Source organism: Cucurbita pepo, chromosome 19 (genome assembly GCF_057944985.1).
Source record: "Cucurbita pepo subsp. pepo isolate OVF chromosome 19, ASM5794498v1, whole genome shotgun sequence".
Lineage (NCBI taxonomy): Eukaryota > Viridiplantae > Streptophyta > Magnoliopsida > Cucurbitales > Cucurbitaceae > Cucurbita > Cucurbita pepo.
In genome coordinates, this window is record NC_141816.1 from 274,000 (window position 1) to 299,231 (window position 25,232).

Here is a 25,232-nt window from a genome sequence, read left to right on the forward strand (position 1 = left end):
AACAAACGCACACCATCCCGAAGCCTTTCATCCCGAAGCCAACAAACTAAGCCCACGGCGAAGGCTCCGAAACAACTAAGAACCACAATGGCGGCTGAGCTTTCCTTCGCGCCTCTCTTATCCACATGCACTCAACATCGTCGTCTTCTCCAATCAAGGCGAAGCACCCTCTTCCATTGCCCAACACTTCCACTCCCACTCTCTCCCTCCCTCTCCACTTCCTCCTCTTCCTCTTCTTCAACACCAACAACGAGAGGCAAGGTCCTTTGTCAGACTGCTGGAACACATCTCTTCGATGCTAAATGCGCTGCTGAAGCCGGCCAGAATCGATTGTTGAAGGTTCTTTCTCTATCACAATGTTTACAATTTTATCCGTCTTTATTTTTCTCTCGTGCTTGCCGGAATATATTTGCTTCTTGGATGCTCATTTTAAACCTCCGCAACTGTCTTCTCAATGTTAAAATGTGCTCGAGTAATTCCTCAGTTTCCATTTGTTTTAATTGAATCATATTTGTGGGAACCGAATTTGGTATGGCTTTCTGAGGTCTGAAATGCAGGTTCCTATATCCCACATCAGAAACTTCTGCATTATTGCGCACATTGATCATGGTAAATCAACTTTGGCGGATAAATTGCTTCAGATGACCGGTACCGTTCAGACGCGAGAAATGAAGGATCAGTTTCTTGATAACATGGATTTGGAGAGAGAAAGAGGCATCACAATTAAACTGCAGGTCAGTTTGTTCATTTGGTTTCTCTTTGATGCAATCAACCATTTATTCCAATTCTCTAGGCTACTGCGAGATTTGGCAAAATCAAGTATTTACACCAAGCTTTATTATAAGACGGTTGCTGTTGGCTAATGGAAGAAATAAAACATTCCCAGTTTAGCACTCTTTAAACTGACCACTATATACCTTGTTAATTCCTATCAATAAGGGAATTTATTGTCCCCAAGCTAAGCTGCCAAATGGCAATACATAGCTCAATTGACATAAAGTAGGTGTGTGCCAGTGTAAATTATCTTACTTTCTATTCATTTTAAACTTGAAAAATAAATTCTTAGATACTGAATAACAATCAATCTAAATTAGGAGGTCAACTACTTCCCTTCTTTAATGGGATTACCCAACTTCTTTGATGGGAGTAAATATTCCTTAAATTAAAGTTATTCTTTTAACAATCTCCTTCAAGATGAGGAATAGATATCATTCATTTCCTATCCAACTCTGTGAAGTCTTTTTGATAGTATATCTGCTAGTTGAAGTTGTGATAACATAAAATTAATGCATACTATCTCCTTCTCTCGTTTATTCTTGATAAAATGTCAATCAAGTTCAATATATTTTGTCCTATCATGCTGGATAGGATTATGGGCAATACTGATAGTTAATGTTGTAATGACCTGATTTTCGATACCACATCACCGGTTGCCATGCACGCAAGGTAAAAAAGGCGGTAAAATCTTCTTTTGCGAAACAGGAGACAAAGAATTTAAAATTTAAATATGCATTCAAAACCGACATAAAAACATTCTAAAGGTAATATCCGCGGAGTCAAATCAAAATGGTCTACAAAAAATACCTAAGTTTCGAGCAATAACATTTAAAATAATAATAAATGACAAGAAGGAAGATGACTCGATCTAAAGGGCACCCCCTACAACTGCATGGCTCCGCACGCTCCCGCCATTAGCAGTGGTCTACACTCCATCGGGAAAACAAAAATAGAATAACATGGAATGAGTATAAAAATACTCAGTAAGCAACCTACTTGTAGACTCTTGTCGGACTTAACCCTATACACGAAAACTTAAGCTATGTGCTCATAGTTGTTTTTAGCGATCACCCAAACTATGGCTAAACAACTATACCAAACTTGGTAGGTCACTGTACAACTTGCCTCAACATACCTCCTTTAACGGGTATTCAATCCCTCTCAAGTTCACAACCTAGATGTTTTCTATTTTCTTTTGGCTTTAGGTTTCATGTATGTCTAGGTCCTTTGTCATTCTTGTGCAAAGTGCACCTCGAGTTGAAGTGACCTATGGAAGGACCCTAGGGTAATACTCATAAGTCTGGAGGAGCCCTTTTTGCTCTAAATAATTATCGTACTCCATACATAACTACCTACTGAGCTCTAATCAGTGGATTCTCCCTAGTGGTGTCGGGTGTCACGGTCATGCTTGTTCAAGGCGTGTTGTCTATGGTTGCGTGTCAGACGTCCCGATCATGCTTTTCCAGGATATGTTGTCCATGGCTGCATGCCCGTTCTAAACCTCTTTTACATGCTTTCATTTTAACTCCCGAGCTAAAATGCTCCAAAATGTACTATAGGGGGATATGACTAGTTGTCACTTATTCCCAATCGGGTAATATGCTATCAAAGTCGTTGTTGTTGCCTAATCTCTTTTAGCTTATAACATTGCTTTCTTTCAAATTGTTTTCAACGTATTTCCTCGCTCACATTTTCTAAAACATTTCTTTCAAACGTGACCCGAGGTTTCAGCATACGCCACGTATTCTGCGAAATTCGAATTTCTCACGGCTAACTTGTTTACTGGGAGAGAACAAATGCTGCATAATCGTTGTCCCTCTACCGCAAGAGTGCGCTTGTGACACCGGGCAACATCTACTTGTTCCTAAGATCAATAAACTACTTGTCACTATGCCCTTTCCAGGTTGGGATAGTAAACTTCCTGCTCATGTACCCTCATCGGGTTAAAACAGTAAAACTACCTACCACTATGTCCTTTCCAGGCTGGGATAGCAAACTACCTGCTCATGTACCCTCATCGGGTTAGAACAGAAAAACTACCTATCTTAGGAATAGTAAGTACCTGTTACTTTGCTTTTTCAGGCTAGAACAGTAAAACTACTTGTCACTACGCCACTCAAGTAAAACTACTTGTCACTACGCCACTCAAGCTGAAGAGTAAAAAGACCATGACTCTCCCCACTAGTCACCACTGTAAGTACTTCAGTAGCATACCCTCTATGACTCCAAAAATTCTCTATAGGTGACAACTAAGCCATGTGTAACAAGTAGACCTTAACCTCTGTTGGTTAGGGGTTACGCCCGATCCGTCCCTACAAGGTACCTAGTCAACCAAAGAGGCTACGGAACTCATGACTAGGTGCTAGGACCAAAATACGTGAAATAGTAACTCATAGTCTATGGAAACCATTACTAGCACTTTATGACACATAGAAATAGTCCAAACTCATGACTGGGCAATAGTAGGCTATCTAAACCCTAAATCATGCATAATAACTTATAAAAGCATACAACATGCTCGTCATGTTCATTACGTGATAAAGCTATATAACTGTAAATAGGATTAAGTTGTAAAATGTTCACATTATCTAAACAAAATTATCATGAGACTAGGTCAAATTAGGCTTCTAAACATAATACTCAATCACTGCTCCCAATCCTAATCGACTCCTACAAGTATTTCTGAGAAACTCACTCCATATGGTTACTTACTTGTAGACTTCTCGAATTTGTTTCGGGTCTATGAGGATATTTCAAGTTTCTCTAAAATTCCTCAATATGCCCTAAATTAAGTCAAAAGAATAACACTAGTGAAATTTGGCTAGCTTCAAATTCGTTCAAAAAAGAAAGGAATGTAAGTCAAGAAACTAATCATTGATTGTACAGTCATCTTCTCTAACTTGCATGCGTGCCATTCTACTTTCTTTCCTTTTCTTCTTCTTTTTTTAAATCTTTTTAGAAAAAAATCTGTTATTTATTTTCTTAAAATTCCAGGTGTTATAGATTTGTTGTCACAATACAACTTTATCAGACCTTTTTCCTTAATTTGTAGGTCATCAAGGATTATCTTTAACCATAAAAGTTCACATAACTCTAGCCTCGGGTACATTTCTTTGTTCACCGTAGGTTCTTCTTTTGACTTTCCCAATTTCTGATGTGGATACATCTGTTTTTTCTCATTTCCATCAATAAATCCGTCACATATTTCTATTGTGATATGAAAATACTTTGAGTTGAGTACGCTATTTCAATATAGAAGAAGTACTTTAGCCTTCTAAGATTGCAAATTCGTTCATCAATTTTTTTTCTTAGTTTAAGTTTTTCTTCTTCATTATCTTCAATGACTATGATGTCATCTCCATACACTAGAACACTAAATTCCCTTGATTCTGAATACTTGATAAAAGGAGTGTGATCTCCTTGATTTTGCTTATACCCACATTCCTTCGTTACCTTTGTGAATTTTCCAAACCACGCCCTTGGTGATTGTTTTAGGCCATACAATCTTTCTCAATTTGCATACCTTACCTCTTGAGCTTTCAAATCTTGGAGGAATGCTCATGTAGATTTCCTCATTTAGCAAATGCATTTTTCATATCATACTGTGAAAGTTGAATTTAAGTTGGCATCTAAGTATAACAATATTTTTGCAATTGGGGCAAATGTCTCATGGTAATCTATATCGTAAGTTTGAGTGTATCTCTTAGCTACTAATCTTGCCTTATACCTTTCCAACGTTCCATCAGCCTTGTACTTCACTCTGAAAAGCCACTTACACCCAACTATATATTTTTTCCTTTTGGCCTATCCACAACTTCCCACGCGTTATTATTTTCTAAAGTAGACATTTCTTCTTTTTTATCATCCTGCCATTCTCCTTTGGATAAAGTTTCAAAAAATGTGTTAGGTATAACAATTGAGTTTAGACTCGCAATGAAACTCTTGTGGGATAGTCTTTCAAGAGAGATATAGTTTGACAGGTGAAATTTCTCTTCATTGTTTATTTTTACACGTCGTTTTTTCGGGGGCCTACAACCATTATGTGGCATAGGGGTTACATCCCGTATGAAACTTAAGAGTATATCGCTTCTACGAATAGATCTTAACACTGCATCTCTTCCAAGACCAGAGCCCTTTATCTTGACTTGTGCTTGTTGCATACCTTGATCCGCTACTACCCGAATAGCATTTCATGTTGTGGTTTGAGCGACAAATGGTGTCATAAGGGTTGTTCTGTGCATCCTGTAGTAGGTTTTCGGAGAGCTCTAGGTCTATCATCTATTGGTACTTGTGTTACATCCTCATTTTGAGTAGAGTTGAATGTTTGGACTTGCACCGGTTCTGAAATGACTTTTTCTTCTAGCATATACCTAAGAGAACAATGAATCTGGCAATGGAGGTGGAGTGTACGGTTTAGTTGGTAACTCTACGGCAGTAGGGGTGGACTCATAAATAGAATTGGTAGCAGGCGTGGGCTTTTTTTTTTTTTTTTTTTTTTTTTTTTTTGGGTCCATCTTCTTCTTGTTTCCTTATCAACTGGTTATGGCAGCCGGGGTGTGGGGCAGCTTTTCATCACTCTTCTTCAGGATGGTTCTCTTTGATGGGCACTGTTTGTTTTTTGTTCTAATCTCAGTAATCTGATAGATGTCTTCAAGGCTTGTTTTTCTGCTCCTGAGGAAAGAAAGAATCAAGTAGATTCAGTCTCATTTATGATATTGATTGCTTTGTTGTTAAATTTGTTGGTGTAAAATTTTTGAAGCTGCCCATCTCAATGCGGTGGAGGTCTTTTTTTGGATTTTGGATGAAATTGAATCAAAAAAATTTCGCAGATAAGCATTTATCTAGGGTTGATTGTTTTTATTCTACTCATTTAAAGGTTTCTTCCTGATGCGCTCTATCCAAGTCTTTTGCGTATGTCTTTATATGCTATTACTTTGACAACCCTCTGTAATCTTTTTTTCTTTATTTTTTATTCACTCCCTTTGAGGTTGTACTTTTAGCATTAGTCTTTTCTCATCTCTTCAATGAAAAATTTCGATTCTTGTTTAAAAAAAAAATAATATCCCATTCCTTAGGCAAAGAGTCTATCAAGCTATTAGTAACGGACTAACCTTTCAGAAACAATCATTCATGTATTGACTTCTAATATTTTTGCATTGTAATGTCGATTAATTTTGTCATGATTTCTAATATTTAGCTTGTGTTAGTTGTCTTAACTATCAATTTGACAGGCAGCTCGAATGCGTTATATGTATAAGAATGAAGCATATTGCTTGAATTTGATTGATACACCAGGTCACGTTGACTTCTCTTATGAGGTAATTTCATGCAAGTCTTTATTTCAGCAATGTTCAGAAGTTATACTTGCATTTGAATGATTGTCTTGTTGGATCCCATTGTTGATAGTGTGAGGGAAGGTGGTGGAACAAAACTTATAGAATAGGGATAGAAAGGCATTATCCAAAGAATCATTTTTTGGACTAGTCACGTCCTTTATCAATTCTTAAATTACAAATTACAAGCACTTGATTTCCATTTAGTTATTACAAATTAATTATATGAATTCTAAAGTGCCCTCTTCATCAAATTTTGGGACTTTTTATAGTATGATCTGCTGTCTGTTTGCTGAATTTCATACCAATTATCATCTCAATTCGTGTCTTCAAGATAACTTCATTTGCTTAATTCACAAGAGGGAAATTGTAAATTCAGTGAGGGATTTTCATCTGATAAGTTTAACAAACGGTCAAGGAAATAAAAGATAATTTTTTAGTTATATTTTCTGAGTTTATCCAAGGAAAATTTATTCTGACCATTCAAGCTTCTACAACTCATAATGAGGATGTATAGAAGAAGCTGCCACTCGAGTTTTGACACAGTTTGGACATCTCCTTTTCCCAAAGCTTTATTCAACCACCACCTCTTTGGATCCCAATTCAGACTTCAGAGCCCATAAATGAATCTGATGAAGAATCTGAAGTTAGTTTAAGTAGTGAAGATTTGGTGTTTTAGATACAACAGAGTCAATTCAAGAAGGCATTTGTTGAAGAACCTCGTGCAAATAGCTTGACCAACTTGTTTCATACTTCGGAAAATGATGAAATAGTCTCAGGTGTACACACTGATCCATGTAAATTTTCCTCCCACATTACAGCTAGTGGTCTTCGTTTCTGTGAGATTTCTCCTCCCAATCCTCAAAAGACTTGTAAGGTGATTTATCATATATGTTGTTTGTATTCCACTATGCTTTTTCCATGAAGATTTATCTAGAAATACAAGGTTGGGGGATTACTATAAAAGAACCAACTTGAAGAATGTTTTGCTACTCAACCCAGATACACTTCTTATTCAAGAAACAAAAAGACGGATCTTTTCACTAGAAGAATATTAAATCCATGTGGAGTTCAAATGAAATTAATTGAGTTCATGTTGAATTTTATCGTAGATCATGGGGTATGCTCATCACGTGGGATGAAAGTAAGGTGTGGGTTCCGGAGGTTCCTAGATTAGGTTACACCTTATTGGTTAAAATCTCCTTTCAAGATGATAAAACATGCTGGATTTCTGTGTGGCCCAAATAATTCTTAAGCACGAAAGCATTTGTGGAATGAGTTGAATTCCTTTCTTGCATATTGGGGTATTCCATGGTGTTTAGGAGTTGATTTCAACATAAGTCGCTGGGTTCATGAGAGAATTCCTTGTGAGATCAAAACAAAAGGGATGAGGCAATTTAATAAATTAATTGATGAAATGGGTCTTATGGAAGTTCCACTTTTCAATGGAAATTTACTTGGTCTAAGCTAGGGGATGATAATCTGCAATCTTTGTTGATTCATTTCTTCATTTCTAAAGCATGGGATAGCTTTTTGATACCACGATGGTTTCGGAAAAAAGGTATGGATTTTCTCCTATCATTTCCCAATTCTTTTGGAAGCTGGAAGTTTTGCTGGGGCCTTCACCATTTCGGTTTTTTAATTCTTGGATGAGCTTACCAGATTGCGTTAGTGTTATTGAGAAATCCATTGCAGAAGATCGATCTTATGGATGAGGCTTGTTATTGCTTCAAAACCTCAAAATTTAAAAACAATTAAAAAGAAGTGGTTTGCTGATGAAGTTGTCCTGTATTTCAATAATTTCTGAGCTGGATAATAAAGCAGAATTGATTCTTCTTTTAAATCGAGACATAGTTGTTCATTCTACGGCCCAGGGAGAACTTTTTGAACTTTATTTGGAGTAAGAAACTTTCCCCACCCTTTAAAAGTCTTCTGAAAGCAATCATCCAAGAGCCGAGATGTGAATGCCTGAAAACCAAAACTAAGTTGCACAAAGAAAAGAGCTCCAATTGCTACTAGATTATGGAAAAACTCAACCACAGGCTTCTTAAGCTAGAACAATGATTTTCAGCAGTACGCCAATCAAAAGGGAAATGAATCACAAACCATCAACAGATTGAGATTTAGATACTGAATTCCAGCATGACAAATGAGATACCTTTCCACCCTCTTTTCCTTTCCAAAAGAAAATACAAACAAATAAATTCAATTACAAGGTCACCTTGCTTTCAATCCACAAAATCAGTAAACCTCTTGAACAACCAAGGATTCCACATGAACACAAGCAATACCCTCTCCAAAAAGATCCTTCTGCATTTTGAGCAACTGATGACAAATTGAACTCTTGAATCATCACTATCCCGGCAAATGCTTTGCAGAAATTCTTCAGGCTACTTTCTTTGATCCATCCCCCAAACTCCTTTTGTTCCAAGAAAAGATGTTCATAGTATATCAAAGATGGTTCCAACTTATAATTAATTTTTCTGACTGATTCCCTAAAAAGAGGGGAATAATTTCACGGAATTGAAGACCACTGGCCTTAATCAGTGAAGAAAAATTATGCAAACCTGAATGTTATGTAGATAGAAAATCATTGTCTGAAAAAGAGAGTCTAGCTTGCAAACAATGAGTCTTCAACAATGGCTTCATCGTTATAGTTGCAAACTGGCTTACAGTCAATTTTCAAGCTACTTAAACTCAAAACTGATTGATTGGTTGATTCTGTTACACAGCTGGGAGCCGTTTCTTCTGATGTAAGCTGATTAGAGGGGAGTAAGATTTAGAGAGGAAGGGAGTAAGATTTTAGTACAGTGAACTTTGTTGGGTTCAATGTTGCATTGATCAACAATCAAGGGCAGTGAAGTGACCTTTCAAACATTTTGCAGAGACACGTTTTCCTCATATTTCAAAAGAAATCCGTTACCATTTCTCAGAAAACTGTCCAACCTTTCTTAGCAAAACTGATTGAAACATGTATAAGTTTTCCTCCTTTAGAAACAAACCGGACTGCACACTAAAAAAACCAGCCTTGGTGGGTTCTAAACGTTGATAACTCAATGGTTCCATCAGTATCTCTAATTTTCTTATGAAAGACAAATGCACCGGAGATTGCAATAAATCAACCATACATAACTTAAACCAGCGCACATGAGAAATAGAAAGATGAGGCTTCTGCATATTCTTCAAATCTTCAATGAAAAACAAGTCATTCTCATACCAAATACAGTAATATGTATTTCAAATGCAGCAACTAATAAACTCCATAACGAACAAACTCTGGAAAATGAATCACACTAGAAAAAGAGGATTGACAATGACTGAAACTAACCAAAAGCAGAAGACAGCGGTGGATGAGGGTTGGAAACTAACATTCTACTATTTTCAATCTAGACAAGCAATTCCATCTGGTCTGAAATTTCACTAGAGTACAATCTGAAAGCCAACGAAAATTTCCTCCTCTCTTATGCCTTCAGTTTGTTCACTTTGTTACGCGGATGGGGATTCTCTCAATCAACTCTTTTTTTAATGCTCTTATTATTTGGATTGCTGGTTCAAGATGTTTTAGTTTTTTCAAGATAAAGTGTGTGTTGTCTTCAAATTTAGAAGGCAACATGCTTCAGCTTCTCTTGGGTCCATTGTCTTTGAAGCCTTACCTCATTTGGTTTCATGTGATCAAAGCTCTTTTTTATGAGTTATGATTGGAAAGTAACTTGAGGATCTTCAATAATAAAGGTCATCTTCTGTGGTTTGAGAGTTTCAATTCAGCATGTTTGAAAGCCTTCAAGAAGGTTAAAGCTCTATGGACAAACCTCATTATGACTTTCTTTTGGAATCTATGAAAAGAAAGAAATCAAAGAGTATTCATGGTGAAGACTCAGACTTTACTAGGCTCTTCGGAAATATTGCTTAGCGCGCCATTTTTTGCTTCCTATAGTCATACCTCCCTCATTATAAATTGGGAAGGTCTTTTATGCACGTCATGGACAACACATCAATGGAATTGTCTCCTATCGAGAAAAAAAAAAAAAAATCCTAGTGCACAGTTTCCAAATCATTTGCAGCCTATTCTTTTCTTGACATTTTACTTACATTGGGATGTTTATATTTCTTTTTAGTTGTTTTGTTGTTCTTTGTCAAATTTTCACTCCCAAGTGAAGGTTGTATCTTTTCTAGCATTAGTCTCTTTTCTGATCCTTAATTTCCTTGATGAAAAGTTGTTTCTTGTTCTAAAAAGGGGAAAAAAAAAAAAAGGGTAAAATGCCTTGCTTTTGGAGTTAAGTATGACTCATGAGATTAATACCTTACCTAGCAATAATATTTCAACTTCATTTAACTTTCCCTTTTTGCTAGGTTTCTCGATCTCTTGCTGCATGTGAAGGTGCTCTTCTTGTTGTAGATGCTTCCCAGGTATGTCAATCTAGATGGTTTCTTTGCGTTAGCTATAGTTGATTATTTGTCTTCCAACTTGATTCATCTGTAGGAAATCTATGTGCATTAATTGTGCTTCACAAATCTTGACCTTTTTTTTTTTGTAATTTTTTGTCGTAGCTAAACTTGTATTATCTTTTGCTTAGTGTAACTCTTGTGCAAATCTGTATTAGGGTGTGGAGGCACAGACGCTGGCAAATGTCTATTTGGCTCTGGAGAACAACCTAGAAATTATTCCTGTATGTTTTACCATTTTGAATTATATTTATGTCTTGTTATTGGTGCCACATTTTGGTTCACTTGATAATTATAATAAGATAGTTTTGATCGGCTATGCCCTTAATAATACTTTTTGAGGTTAATTATAAGTTTGTGGCATTTCCTTCCTTGGTTTGACTCCTTTTTTGTGGGCTTTATTTTTTATACATTCTTGTATTATGTCATTGGTTCTCAAAGAAAATTTGATTATTCATAAAAAAAAAATAAAAAGATATAACTTTGGTCTTTGGATTGTGTGTAAGAGGTCTTTGAACCTTACAAAGTGTCAAATAAATCTCTAAATTTTTAAATATATATCTAATTAATCAAACTTTAAAAATGGTTTAATAAAACCTCTTTCCATTTTTTCAATTAAAACTTTCATTTCTTACAAAGAATAGGTCGGTCTTGATTCTAACTTTTTTTTCCTACCTTCTTGATAACTCTAACCTTCAGAATTCTCCAATCCTAGGCTCATCTGCTGTTGATTCTATTTTTGTTCTCCTCCTCCATTCTTAGATTCCCCTTATCCGTTCTTAGATTCTCCTTCTCCATTCTTAGATTCTCCTTTATTCAACTTCTCCAGTGTCACAAAGTCCTCTTATTGATGCTTCCCCTTCTCCGTTTCTTGGGCCAATGTACAATATACATCTTCTTGGTGGCGTTCAAACCTCAAGAATGCCCAAAACATAGGAATGCCCAAATATTCCCGAAGTGCCTGTCACTTTAAGGCAATCAAGAGAATTGTTGCCTTGGAGTGCCCCCTTGCACTTTGAAAACATGGACAAGTAGTAGTGCTGCAGGACAATGCAATATTACTAAATAACTGATCCATAAAAAGTTTATTTACACAGTCTCTCATAATCATTCAACTTTTATAACTAGTAGGTAGATTCTTTACGCATACTTGCGGAGAAAGAGTTAGCCAGAGAGTATAGAGATAAAAAGAAGAAGGATAGGTGATCAAACTAGATTTTGAAAAAGCCTGTGACATGGTGGTCTTGGATTTTTTTTCTTGATGTTTTGTGCAGGGCTTTGGAGAGTGGTGGATCAGGGGGATAAGTGGTTGTATCACTAACACTTCCTTCTCAGTCTTTGTAAACTGTAGGGCAAGTGGATTCTTCAACTGTCGAGGATCTAAGACAGGGAGACCCCTTGAACTTTTTCTTTGTTGTTGTTGTAGATGTGTTAAGCGCTATGTTGGAGAATGTGTATGACAGATGCTGTATCAATGGTTTTGTGGTGTGAATGAATCAAAACCATGTGAGCCTTCTACTATTGCAGATGACACCCTTTCATTCTTAAATTTTCATGACAAAAAGTCTAAGAAGTTGAAGGAGATTATCGACGTCTTTGAGCTTGCTTTTGGGCTCAAGATCAATAGGGAAAAGATCGCCATTTCAGGCAGTAATATTGATTAAAGTGAGAGTTGTTAGCTGCCAGAATTCGGGGTTGTGATGTTGGGAGATGGGCAGTGACTTATTTGGGACATTGGGGGGCAACCCAAAGTCCCAATTATTTTGGGCTTCGGTTGAAGAGAAAACTTCCTCTAAACCATCAAATTGAAACAAGAACCTAAAAAGTTTGAGATACTTTCTAGGTTTTAGCAAGAACTAAAAGTGGTATTGTCAATTCTTAGCAGTAACATATTCTAAATTTACTAAAGAAGACAGGAAATCCTGGATGTAAGCTTGTTGAAACTCCTATAGATCCAAATTTAGTCCAACACCAAAGTGGAGGGGTAATTCCAGATGACAATAGCATGTATCAAAGACTTGTGGGAATGTCAACTTACTTATCACATGCTAGACCAAACATTGCATACGGTTAGTATTGTTTTTAGTATGTGAATAACCCGAACAAACATCAGTTAGGGTTATAAATAGGATTTTAAGATACTTGAAAGACACTCTAGATCATGAATATTGTTTAACAAAGTCTAACAAAATTGAACTCTACATTGATGCTAGTTGGGCCGGAGAACTAACTGAATGGAAATATATATAGGGATATTGCATTGATGAATTTAACTCCAAGCTTGGCTTATAATCTATGTACAACCTAGCTTGAGGGATTAGATTTATAAATAGTGTAATTGGGTTTCTAATAGTCCTTGAGTATTTTTCTAATGCCATTTCCTTTTATAAGTAATTTCCTTAGTTGAAACTTCTCTGTTATTATATTTACCCATTAGTTGAAACTTCTCTGGTATTATATTTACCCATTAGTTGAAACTTCTCTTGTATTATATTTACCCATTATTGTGTTGTTTGAGTAATAAGAAAATAATTTCTTCTCCAAAAGCAACCGTACTAATTTGATTGATGAGTTATTGATGTAATATGTTGCAGGTTTTAAATAAAATTGATCTTCCAGGTGCTGATCCACTTCGTGTTACGCAGGAGATTGAAGAGGTCGGTACAATATAAATAAAAAAGAATAGTTTTATTTCATGTACCATCACTTTTGCCTGTACTAATGCTTTCCTTTGTTGAGCCGGAATACTCTGATCTTGGATTTATGTTTGATGTTGTCAATGGAAATACTGGCAAGGATAGAACAGTTCGACCATTTAATATTATTCATTATATTTTAGTTTTTTTAATTTCATAGAAAGAAACAATATATCCCCCCCCCCCCCCCCCCCCCCTCCCCCCTCCTTTGATGAAATGAAAAGGTACAAATTCTTATTCGGAGATATGCTTTAACTGTGGCAAAGTGTCGATAGTGCCTCAAACTATGCCCTAGCTGGTAAATATTTGGATGCAAAATAACCATATTTATATTGGGCACCATGTGCCGCTCATTGTTTAGATTTAATTTTAGAGGATATCAGAATGATTGACCAATTTAAAAGGTGTCTTAAAAGGGCCATGACAGGTTTTCTGTATAACCACTTGTATGTACTTAACATGATGAGGGAATTCACAAATCAACATGAATTCGAGAGACCAGCTGTTACTTGTTTCGCAACATCTTTTTTGACGCTATCAAGTATTCATAGAAATAAGGGCATTTGAGGAAGATGTTTATTTCTGAAAATAGACAAACATATAAATGGGAAAAGGATCTGAGAGCGGCTGACTCCATTTTGATGTCATCCTTTTGGATCCAAAGAAAGTTCTTTGGGGAGATGAACAACATATAAGCTTCACTATTCTTAAGGACAAGTTTAGTACCAGTTCTACTCTAGCCATACTAGACTTTAACGTACCATTTGAGGTTGCAGTTCATGCATCTAGAGTTGGCATAAGTTGCGGTTCATGCATTTAAGGGTTCACTGTAATTTTGTTTATTTATTTATAATACGAACTTGAGCCTTTGTCTGTTTATTCATTTGACTTGATTTGGCTGTTTAATTTAATAAAAAAGTAAAAATAAAACAAGGACTTAGAGAAAACTTGCGTAACTTTAAAAGTACTTACATCTACATTTATGTTTTTTCTAAAATGAAAAAAATTAAGTTTATAATATTTCACGTTTATTGCAGATTGTGGGTCTTGATTGTAGTAATGCGATACAATGTTCAGCAAAGGTTAGTTTTCAGTATTTTCTTATTCATAGTTGCTCTTCTTGTCCATTAAATGGCTGGTTACTGATGGAGACCATATATGCATGTGTTTATTTGATAAGAAATCAGAAAATTTCAATTCCATCAAATTGGACCTCAAACTTAGATAAGTATTGCAATCTTGATCTTAAACTTCTAAGTTGTTGTAATTTTTATCTTCGGATAAGTTTCTGTGAAAGATTGTGATAAAAAGTATTCTTATATTCATTCCACGAACTATAACAAAACACATATGATTCATATTTTTAGAAGAATTAACATTAGAGCTTAATTTTTATTGAAATTTTGCGAGTTTTAGCAACGTTGAGAAAGTGGTTAATTTGTGCATTGATCAAACTTTATTTTGTGAAAAACTTTATTTTATTGAAATTAATGATATTATGGATAACTTAAACTTTTTTGTTACAATTGGCGAGTGAATCAACAAAAATTGAATAGAGGTTAAGAATTTGAACAATTGTCTAAGTTTAGGGTTCAATTTGATAGAATTGAAAGTATATGGAGAAATTTGATTCGACATGACAAGTTTATAGCTAAAATTGAAAATTTCTTTTATTGTTGTTGTATTCTGACATTTGGATTCAGATAATTGAATAATCAATATTGCTTACTTCAAGGAACCAATCTTTTTCTGATTTTTTTTTTTTTTTTTTCTCCTGTAGGAGGGGATAGGTATAACTGAAATTTTAAATGCGATTGTTGAAAGGGTTCCTTCACCTCGTAATACTGCTGATAGGCCACTCAGAGCATTAATATTTGATAGGTATACAACTAGCTTAGTTATCTCGATATATGCTTATGTTTAAATGACTCTTATTTACACTGAATATCTTCAATTTAAAAGTTCTGCCTTAGCAGCAAACCTGTTTTATAGTTGATGTTCCCATATTTTCTTTATAACTTAACAGAAAATTGCTTCCATGTTTGTATGTTTCTCTTAAAATCAGACTAAAATTCAACAGCTATATTGGAAGACTCTGCTTTAGCGCATCATTGACTATTTATTAACTTCTTGCACACTAATAACTATATTGTAGTTTTACATTTTGTAACTTCTTTGGCTAGGGGTTTAGCTTGCCTACCCTCTATATATATATATATATATATATATATATATATATATATATATATATATATATATTATATATAGATTTTGTAGTTTCATATCTTCTATGAAATGAACTTTGTTTCTCATAAAAATAAATAAAAATAAAAACTTTGCGCCGATTATATGCTTTGAGTTTATGGTTTTGCCATCAAAATCTTAATAATAATGAACTGAACAGATGTTGAATGAGGTTATCTTGCTTTTGTACAGTTATTATGATTCATATAGGGGTGTTATAGTTTACTTTCGAGTTGTTGATGGGAGAATAAAGAAAGGTGATAGAGTATATTTCATGGCTAGTGGAAAGGTAAATTCTCTAGACACTCAATATTCTTTTTACCCTCATTTTATTTCTTACTTCTCTTCCCAACATTGAGAAGTTTGAATTTTTGCATTGTCTTAGCTGAAAGTGGATTAAGGTCTTTTATTTCTTGAAGCATTTTCTGTTCTTGAAGTTCCTTTTCCCTAATAACTGTAATGCCACTTTATCCACAGGATTATTTTGCTGATGAGGTTGGAGTCTTATCTCCCAATCAGTTGGAAGTGGAGGAACTTTATGCTGGAGAGGTAAATGATTGATTGGGCAATTGTTTATATAGTTAAGTGATCCCCACGTATTTTTAATAGTATATTCGTAAATGGGAACCTGTTAGTCTTTTGTCATTTTTATTATAATTATACGATATTTAGTTTAGGGCTTCCATGTATGCATATATGTATTAAACTGTAGACAAAGTAGAGTTATTTCTGCTATTTGCTCTCACATTAATGTAGTATCAAAGCACTAGAATTTTTCCTAGGGCAGTTAGGGCTTTGTGAACCATTAGGGGTTGGGATGTGAAACACAGCTTTAGTTTTTGTCACTACCCAACTAGCCTACCCACCGATCAGCAAAAATCTAGAACATGAACCACAAACTCCCACAAGCAAGTCAAGAACAAACCTAGATGGGGTAATTGTGAGGAGGTTGCATTAGTGATGAGTGGTAACTTGGGTTTTTGACCATTGGCTAGGATTTATTTATAGGTGTTGATACCATGAAGATTTAAAATATTTATTCATTATTTACATCTAAAGATTATGTCATGTTAAATTCAAAAAGTGAAAGTGTCGTTGGATTATGGTATCAGAGTGGAAAACAGGATTGTTTCGTGTTCTCCTTCTTACGAAAATGTGTGATGAAATCCAATGACACACTTTCCCAAGGTCTCGTTGGTACCAGCAAGGGTTCGAGAAATCCCGAGACCTTTGCCTTCTCAACTTTGTTTTGTTGGTAGATAAGGCATGCCTTAGTCTCTTTAGCCAGTCTCCTTAGTCTCTTTAGCCTACACCAGAAAGGCTAAAAAAAGAAAAACTTATCTACTCAACTCCTACCCTGAACTTTGGGGATCAAAGAATAAACTGTGGAAGATATTATCTAACTTTCCTGAAGAGCTGTTTACAAAGATGTCCCAACTTTGACACTCATTTTCAACACTATTCTATTTTCTTGCCCTGTTCATTTTCAGGTTGGCTATCTTTCAGCTTCTATAAGATCAGTAGCTGATGCCAGAGTTGGGGACACCATTACTCACTTTAGTAGAAAGGCCGAAGACTCACTACCTGGATATGAGGAAGTCACTCCAATGGTATTCTGTGGCCTTTTTCCAGTTGATGCAGACCAGTATTGATCCTTGCTTATGCTAATTTATTTACCATATTCTAAAAATTTACAAAGTAATGATCTGTTTGCTTCTGCTTAACTTAAACTTTTGTGCTCTACTTTTTCAGGTTTCCAGAATTACGTGATGCTCTTGAAAAGCTGCAACTTAATGATGCCGCGTTGAAGGTTATTGAAGGATTAACTCTCTTTTATATATTTCAATTTTGACTCTTTAATACATCTACATTACAAATACTTTGCCTCACTTTAGTTGTTCTGTTATGGACAGTTTTGTTTACTACAACATAAAGTCTTAATGTTTGATTCTATCATTTAAAAGGTTTCAGTTTAGTCCCTTTTATTTTAATATGTTTAATTGCACCCCTTTTATTCATGGGCGTTAAATGTGATTGATGGTAGATATACGGTTCATTATACTTGTTGAGTTGGCAAAATCTCGGATAAGGAGTATCGTCTTTATGATAGGAAAAGTTAATTTTTTTTCCAACTTCTTACCGAAAGTATCTTCATATGTTGTTCTATGAAGGAGAAAAACTCCCCTTCTAAGAAGTTCTTAGTATGTCCTCGTTTTTTTATAGTTAAAATATTATTACTATTATTATATTTACTATTATTGAAACTAGCAATTTTTCTCTCAAATTCTTCATTCACCCTTCATTATCTTCATTGTTGTGGAGTTGGGGAATAGGTTCAATTGTTGCCTTGTTTGAAGAGTTCTTGATTGGAGTTCTACTAATATAGATTCCTCAGAAAGGTTACTTATTGTGAGGTCCCTTGCATTAAGAGTTTCTGGTGGTTAAGAAACATTTAATGCATTGATGGTGGGGTTCTTGGGAGTTGAATTGAATTATTTAGATCTGTTACGCTGGAATACGGTGGAAAATCCTTTATCGGTATTTCTTTACATGACTCTTCATCTTAATAGATCAATTAAGGCTTAAGTTTAAATTGCTCGACAATTGAATTTCATTGAGCCAGAACAAGATTTTTTCCAATCATGAGACCTGCTTTACATGGTTAAATCAAAGAGAAAATGTAGAAACTGGAAAACATTACACTCGAGGATTGACTGGTTCAGATTCTTCCATCCGAGAAACTTTTAGCTGATATTTTGACAAGTGGTTAAATGTAGCATTCATTCGTAGAATCATATGGAAATAGATACAAATCATATGAAATTTAGCGTTGATGGAAAACCAGTTTTTGTATTTTATTTTATTTTAGTTAGCTCAACTACCTAATGGTCATTTGGACAAGTGAAAAATAGTGAACGGACTTCGGGAGAAACTTATTCAAAACTCATGGTGGCCACCTTCATAGTAGACTAAAATACTGAGTTTTCTGATAATTGTCAGATAGTTGTTTCATGAGTTGAGTTAAGATATGTAGATGGTTCAAACATTCATGAATACGGAAAGAAAAAAGGAGAAAGAAAAAAAGTTTGTTTGGTTAAAGGAAGAAATAGACTGCGTTATATTTTAAGAAATTATGCAGTGATCTTTGAGCATACGTGTTTGCATCCTTTTCATGTGATTTTTCCTTTTCGTGCATTTCATCTGATTTTCCTTTCTTCGTTTGGCATATGTTTTGCTATAATTTTCCACTACACTTCCTCAGCTATTTTAATCATTTATGTCGACTCCAGTCCATATTGTTTGCAATCTGTGTGATGGCAACCTCTATCTAATATGAATTTTGACCATTTTGGCACTCTAACTTCATACAGTTTGAGCCTGAAACATCAAGTGCAATGGGTTTTGGCTTCAGATGTGGTTTCTTAGGTCTTCTCCACATGGAAATCGTCCAGGTTCTTTTACCTTGTTTTCATAAAGAAATTTGTTGGCTTCATAGTCGTTACTATGTACTAACAGCATTGAAACAAACGTTAAAAACAAAATTTTCTCATAAATGCCTCTGTTATACAGGAAAGACTTGAAAGAGAATACAACCTGAGCCTGATAACTACAGCTCCAAGTGTTGTATATAGAGTTAACTGTGTAAACGGTGAAACTGTAATTTCTCCTCTATCCTTAGACTTATGCTTCATTATCATATGGTAGCAAGAAGAATGAAAATAGTATATATTTACTACTTGCTGTAATTATGAATCTAGAGTGACGTGTGATTTCAATAGTTCTCTGTAGCGGTGTTTAAAGAACTTGATGACCCAATTAATTCTATTAGCCAAACACAAAGGCTTTGGTTAGTTCATGAATTCTAAAATTAGTTTGATTGAATCAATCCAAAGCTATTAATTTTTTAAAAAAATGAAATAAAATAAAAATAAAAAATCTTTCTTTTTAATTATCGAATCACTTGTACCAAAGATTGAACATCATATCCTTACTGTAGGTTTCCTTATGAATAAGTGGTTAAATAATTAATAATCTGTATACAAGTAAAAAATAAAAAATATGGAAGGTTATTAGTTCCGGGAATTAGCATAGCCATGTGGTTATTTTAGGGAATACAAAGTATGTGCTCCAACAATGAAAGGAAGGGTTTGAAAAGTTGATGAAGTAAAATAAAGAGGCTCATTATCTTATAACACACTCCCTCAAGTTGTGTCTTGTATATTGATTAACTGAAACTTGGCTCTCAATTCTTCAAATATAATCCTGGACAGGGCCTTCATGAAAATTCTAGCCATCTATTGCGCAGAGTGTGTAAAAATTAGAGAGATGATTTTCCCTTCTACTCTTTCTTTACTAGTGTCTGTCTATCTCCGCATGTTTAGTATGACGATGGTTAACTAAATGCTTGGCTATCATATAGCTGCTTGCGTATCAAAGAGGTTTTAGGAATTCAAATCCTATACCCTTTTGGATTTGGCATAAAGGCTATGGAACCCATTTTCTGATTTATACTATGCAACGAGGAGAATAGTGACATATTCATGAGCAGGGGTGAGATTACCAACAAGAATCACTGGGTTCATAAGGACGAAAAGAAACCTTTAAAAAAGGGGTGGGGTGAGGACATGGAAAAGATAATGAAAATTTTAATCCAACAGGTGACTAATTGATCTAAGGAAATACATTTTATAAAATAATTTGATGAGAAATGAGTTTTGGTTAAAGAGTTAAATTAAATTTATTGTTATTATTATTTGTTTACAGTGACATTTTAGTGGTGCTTGTTGACCACTGATCTTTGCATCACCTTTTAATTCATTGAGCACTTGAATATGTTATGTAATTAGAAAGGAAGATTCAATGTAGAATTATTGATGCTCCTGCCCCCTTCATTCTTTTTGTTCATTGAATGCCATTATGCATATGCGCGTATGTGTGTGTGAATATCATAGGATGGGATAAATAATACCTTCTTTGGAAGTTGAACTTTGTGTTAATCTCTTGCTAACGTTATAACAAAATTCTCATTTCTGAAGGTTGAATGCTCAAATCCATCTTTGCTTCCTGAACCTGGAAAAAGAAGGTCAATTGAGGAGCCGTTTGTCAAGGTCAACTTTTGTGCTTCAAAGCTATATCTATCTAATATATCAAGTAATATAATGTGTTATTTTTGTTCCTAATCATAGATTGAGATGCTTACGCCAAAGGAGTATATTGGACCCCTGATGGAGTTGGCCCAAGAAAGAAGAGGAGAATTTCAAGAAATGAAATTTATAACCGAAATTAGAGCATCAATCACCTATGCCCTACCACTAGCAGAAGTAAGTTTGTCTCACTTCAATGCTGAACACCGATGCTGTATTTTATGCGATTTAGCCATTGTTGAACTTATGAAATGTTGGTTGGTAATGATTTCATCTGATTGCCTTCTTATATGAGCTGGTTAGCTGATACAAGTTAGTTAGCTGATATAGAAACAACATTAAAGGTTAACTTAAAGTGGAAAGACAAAAGCTGAGAATTAAACCGAACATCCTTGAAAAAAAACTTAAAAAGGAAAAGAAAATGAAAGTTTAATAATCTGACTTTAATTAAAAGAGATTTTAAATGTCGAAGTATATAAGCTTCATATTCTCAAATCTCAACATCTATGAACTTCCAATATTTTGTTTTATTTTTGTGGTGAGTATTGATATATATTTCCTCCCTTCCCCTCAGATGGTTGGTGATTTCTTTGACCAACTAAAATCCAGAAGCAAAGGTTATGCAAGCATGGAATACTCTTTTACTGGGTAAAAGCACTAAATCGTTCATGTACACTTTTCTTTAATAGAGTGGATTTGATTTTTGAGAATGATGCAATCAATATCACTCTTGCTGCATTTTTTCTTTTCGTAGAGAAGCTTTTCTATTACTAAATAAGGATCTCACATATAAGCATCCTTGGTGGATATGTCCACATTGTCAATTATGGGGACAAAATCATGTTATTATTTTGTACTGAATTGAAAACGGTTAAAGTGAGATGAACAAGGAATGAAATAATTGTAACTGAGATGGACGAGAAGGAATAGAAGAGGCGCTTTCATATATATTAGGGGCCAGAGATGGGCGTGAAGTAACGGACTCATTTGTCATCAACCCTTCCCTTATGCAGGATGTCATATGTTTAACACTCCCCTCAACACCTATCTTCGAACACAAACTGGATGTTTTTTGAATTTTTGAGATAGGATTTCAAAATAAAGAGTATAAATTCCAGGAAAACCACAAGTATAAAGAAAATGTGTCAAAATTTTTAGTAGTTTTTGTTTCTTGGTTGTTAAAGATGTGCTTCTAACTTTTCGTATTAAAATTGCATAATGACTTTCAGATATAGAGAAAGTGAGTTGATAAAACTGGATATTCAGATAAATGGTGACCGAGTGGAACCATTGGCAACAATCGTGCACAACAATAAGGTAATATTTATAACAAGAATACTTGCTATCATTCGAGAAATAATTTTTTTGTTACTCATTAAAAACCAAAAATAAAATGATATAATCTGGTATCAATTTCGAGCATGTATTGGTTATTACTCTGGATAGGTATAGTTAGCTTCTACCTTCCTGGTTTCTCTCTTCATAAAGTAGTGTTTTTCTTTGGATGAGTAGGAACTTATGTAATGCTAAACTTGATGCATAATTAGTTAGTTATTGTCCTGCTGTCTGTTTTCTTCTGTTAGTTGGTGGATCAAAGTCGTCTGGCTCTTAAAAAAGTCTTAGGGTACTAGAAGGTCGATGGAGATATTTGAGAGTATCTCCTTTCTATCCTCCTTACTCTTCTTATTTCTGATTTTGTCCCTTTTGACTCTGCCGCTTCCATATTTCACACTTTTCTTCATTTCGTTCTAAATAATTAAGCTACTTGGTGAGGACTAATCTGTACGCTTACCAAGTGCTGGTAAGTGCTTCAAAGGGATTCTCTCGTGTTTAAAGTTGTAATATCAATCTTGACACAAATATGATTTTATGAAAATATCGATAGAAATGTTTATAACATGTCAATGTAAATGGTCTTAGTTGTGAGAGATCGATGAGGAAGTTTGGGAGGTGGCTAGGTTTAATGCCTCCTAGTAGGCTTCATCTTCACGACTTTTCGTACTTGTGATCTTAGATTTTTTTCTTTTTTTTTCTTTTTTCTTTTTTTTTTTTTTTTGTGGATTAGAGTCATTTTCTGTAGTTAGGTTGTACTATATATATATATATATATATATTTATTGGCGAACAACGCCTATAATTTGGGCTTGGAACTTTTCGAGTCCGGACGTTCCTTGACTTTCCCCCAGGTAGGTATAGCATTTCTTCCTTTTCTGGTCCAAAGACAATGAAATTTCAAAGCAACGCTTCAATAGACTTTATTTTGTCTTATATAGTTTTGACATAGGCACTATGCGAGTGTCTTTTGTCAGTCCGCTGATTGAGCAAATGCTTCATTACTTATTCTGGCTTAGACCAACTTGCTATGCTATGAAGCTGACAAGAAATACCATTTTCAGGCATATTCCGTTGGAAGAGCTTTGACTCAGAAGCTGAAGGAGCTGATACCGCGACAAATGTTTAAAGTACCTATTCAGGTAAAATTAATATTTCCTTTCTCGACACATGATAATATTTGTGATTGACATTAACAGTTACATGGCTTAATTATGTATTTTCTTGGTCCAAATGTTTTGAATTTCTGCCACTTGAAGGTACCAATATATTATTTATTTTTTGTTTTCTAAGAAAAGACTTGCATTATTTTTTTAAAAACATTACAAATATCAACCAAATGAAACAAAGAAGATGCACATTGTTTACTTTTTTTTTTTTTTTTTCCAAAGATAATATTCCCCACTTTCTTTTATCCCCTCCAAGAAAAGTGTAAGTTACATTGATTGCGGATATAATTAAATTTACCATAACTTATCGCATTAAGCTTTTGGGTTGTATAAGAGCAAGAGGTCCTATATTCGAACTCTAATAAATAAAGTCATTTTCTCCCTCGTCAATAAGGATTTCCATTTGTTGGACTTTATACAAATTCCAAATCCAAATCTAAAAGGGAGGAGGGGTTAAAGTATTCATATGATTAAATTTACCATAACTCATCAGTTTAAGCTTTTGGGTTGAGTTGTGATGAGGTGTGATGGATGAACTCGGACTTTTTTCCTTTTTTTACTTTCTTTTTTTTTTTTTTTTTTTTTTTTTTCTTTCTTTCTTTTAACGAAACTAGCATTTTTCTTTAGATATTGATAAAATACAAAGAACTAGGAAAGCTGCACAAATGCTCTACGTTTAGTCTGTATTTAAGAAGAATGAGTGAAGTAATTACAAAAGTATTTAGATCTTTAGCCCACAGACAGGAGCAGATAATCTTGTCCCAAAGCTGGTTCATGGGACTTTCTGTTCTAGAGAAAATGCGGTCATTCCTCTCCATCCAAAGGACCGACAAGTAGGCTGCACAGGCTAGAAGCTAAAGCTCCAAATTCTGAAGCAGAAAGGGCATTCTGCAAAAGATTTGGCGCAAGACTGGGATAATGAAAAAATTCCCCACCCATTGAAGGCTAAAACCTGCAAGAATATTATTCCATAGGAGCGTAGCTAGCGGGATAGAAACAACAAATGATTGGGGTCTTTGCTTGCCGTTTTACACCGGCTACACCCATAGGACATAGGACCATGTAGGGCCGGGAGGTGCCTCAACTGGACTCTATCTGCTGTATAAGATCAAATCACGAGGGTCTTCACTTTACTGCCTCTTGTACTCATGCCCCTTGCTCTTTTACATATGCTTCTCCCACTCTTTCATGCCCCATATTTGTTAATTCATTACTAGTTTAGACAACATCAACAAGTTGATAAAGCAATTGTAAAAGCTATGTTTGTCAACCAAGTAGTTCCTGGTACTCGAGTAAGGGACCCCTGCTACAGTTGTGGGGCCCAAAAATTCCTCCTTGTTTAAATTTATGCCCGATTAGCTGTCTCCATGGGATTCTTATCTAGGAAACAATATGTTAGGTATTTTGATAGCCCTCTCTTAGCCTGATGTTACTGTCGAAAGATATTAGTGTAAACTAAAACACCTTCAAACTTTTCCTCTTTCATTAGTATAGCTAAATATGAATAGGATGACTCAACGGCTGGAAAAGTCGTTTGTAAAAAAAACTTGTGCACATGTATCTTTGAAGTTTCTATATTGCTGGAAAAGTCAGCTCCGCATAGCTCCAATCTGATTGTCATGTGTACCAGACTGAAATCACCCTCTCTTTGATTTCTTGATAATTCTTTTCTTCTTATCTTTTCTTATCTTTTCTTTTCTTTTCGTTTCATGGGGAACGTCTGTTTCCATTTTTTTTTTTTTTTCCTGACATGGCAGGCATGTATTGGCTCTAAAGTTATTGCTAGTGAAACTATATCTGCTATTAGAAAGGATGTCCTTGCCAAATGCTACGGTGAGAAACTCTTCTTGCAGCGACAGGATATCTTTTTTTATTTGTTATTTCTATTTTTGGATAAACTTTTATCACTTTCTCTTATGTTCGAGGGTCACTGCTTATCAATATCATAAAAGTTCGACATTATTAGAGGGCAGCTGGTAAAATTTCTCGTTTATGCTTTGTTTCTAGGTGGAGACATTACAAGAAAGAAGAAATTGCTTAGAAAACAGGTGTGTTATTTTGACATGGATAGACGATGAGATGAGAATTAGCTAT

General features: G+C 34.9%; 1 protein-coding gene across 1 annotated transcript in view; it reads left to right on the forward strand.

The window, feature by feature from the left end:
* Nucleotides 1–25,232, forward strand: part of LOC111782154 (Small GTP-binding protein) — a 25,478-nt gene continuing 246 nt past the window's right edge. The window contains exons 1-21 of the mRNA XM_023662962.2: nt 1–339; nt 558–734; nt 6,009–6,095; nt 10,461–10,517; nt 10,712–10,777; nt 13,148–13,210; nt 14,287–14,331; nt 15,030–15,130; nt 15,686–15,782; nt 15,971–16,042; nt 16,984–17,138; nt 17,246–17,303; nt 18,865–18,945; nt 19,064–19,150; nt 20,530–20,601; nt 20,680–20,814; nt 21,212–21,285; nt 21,867–21,954; nt 23,034–23,111; nt 24,896–24,971; nt 25,146–25,186. Of these exons, the coding sequence (XP_023518730.1) occupies nt 88–339; nt 558–734; nt 6,009–6,095; nt 10,461–10,517; nt 10,712–10,777; nt 13,148–13,210; nt 14,287–14,331; nt 15,030–15,130; nt 15,686–15,782; nt 15,971–16,042; nt 16,984–17,138; nt 17,246–17,303; nt 18,865–18,945; nt 19,064–19,150; nt 20,530–20,601; nt 20,680–20,814; nt 21,212–21,285; nt 21,867–21,954; nt 23,034–23,111; nt 24,896–24,971; nt 25,146–25,186 (1,962 nt within the window). The 5' untranslated portion in view covers nt 1–87. The remainder of the gene's footprint in view (nt 340–557; nt 735–6,008; nt 6,096–10,460; nt 10,518–10,711; nt 10,778–13,147; nt 13,211–14,286; nt 14,332–15,029; nt 15,131–15,685; nt 15,783–15,970; nt 16,043–16,983; nt 17,139–17,245; nt 17,304–18,864; nt 18,946–19,063; nt 19,151–20,529; nt 20,602–20,679; nt 20,815–21,211; nt 21,286–21,866; nt 21,955–23,033; nt 23,112–24,895; nt 24,972–25,145; nt 25,187–25,232) is intronic.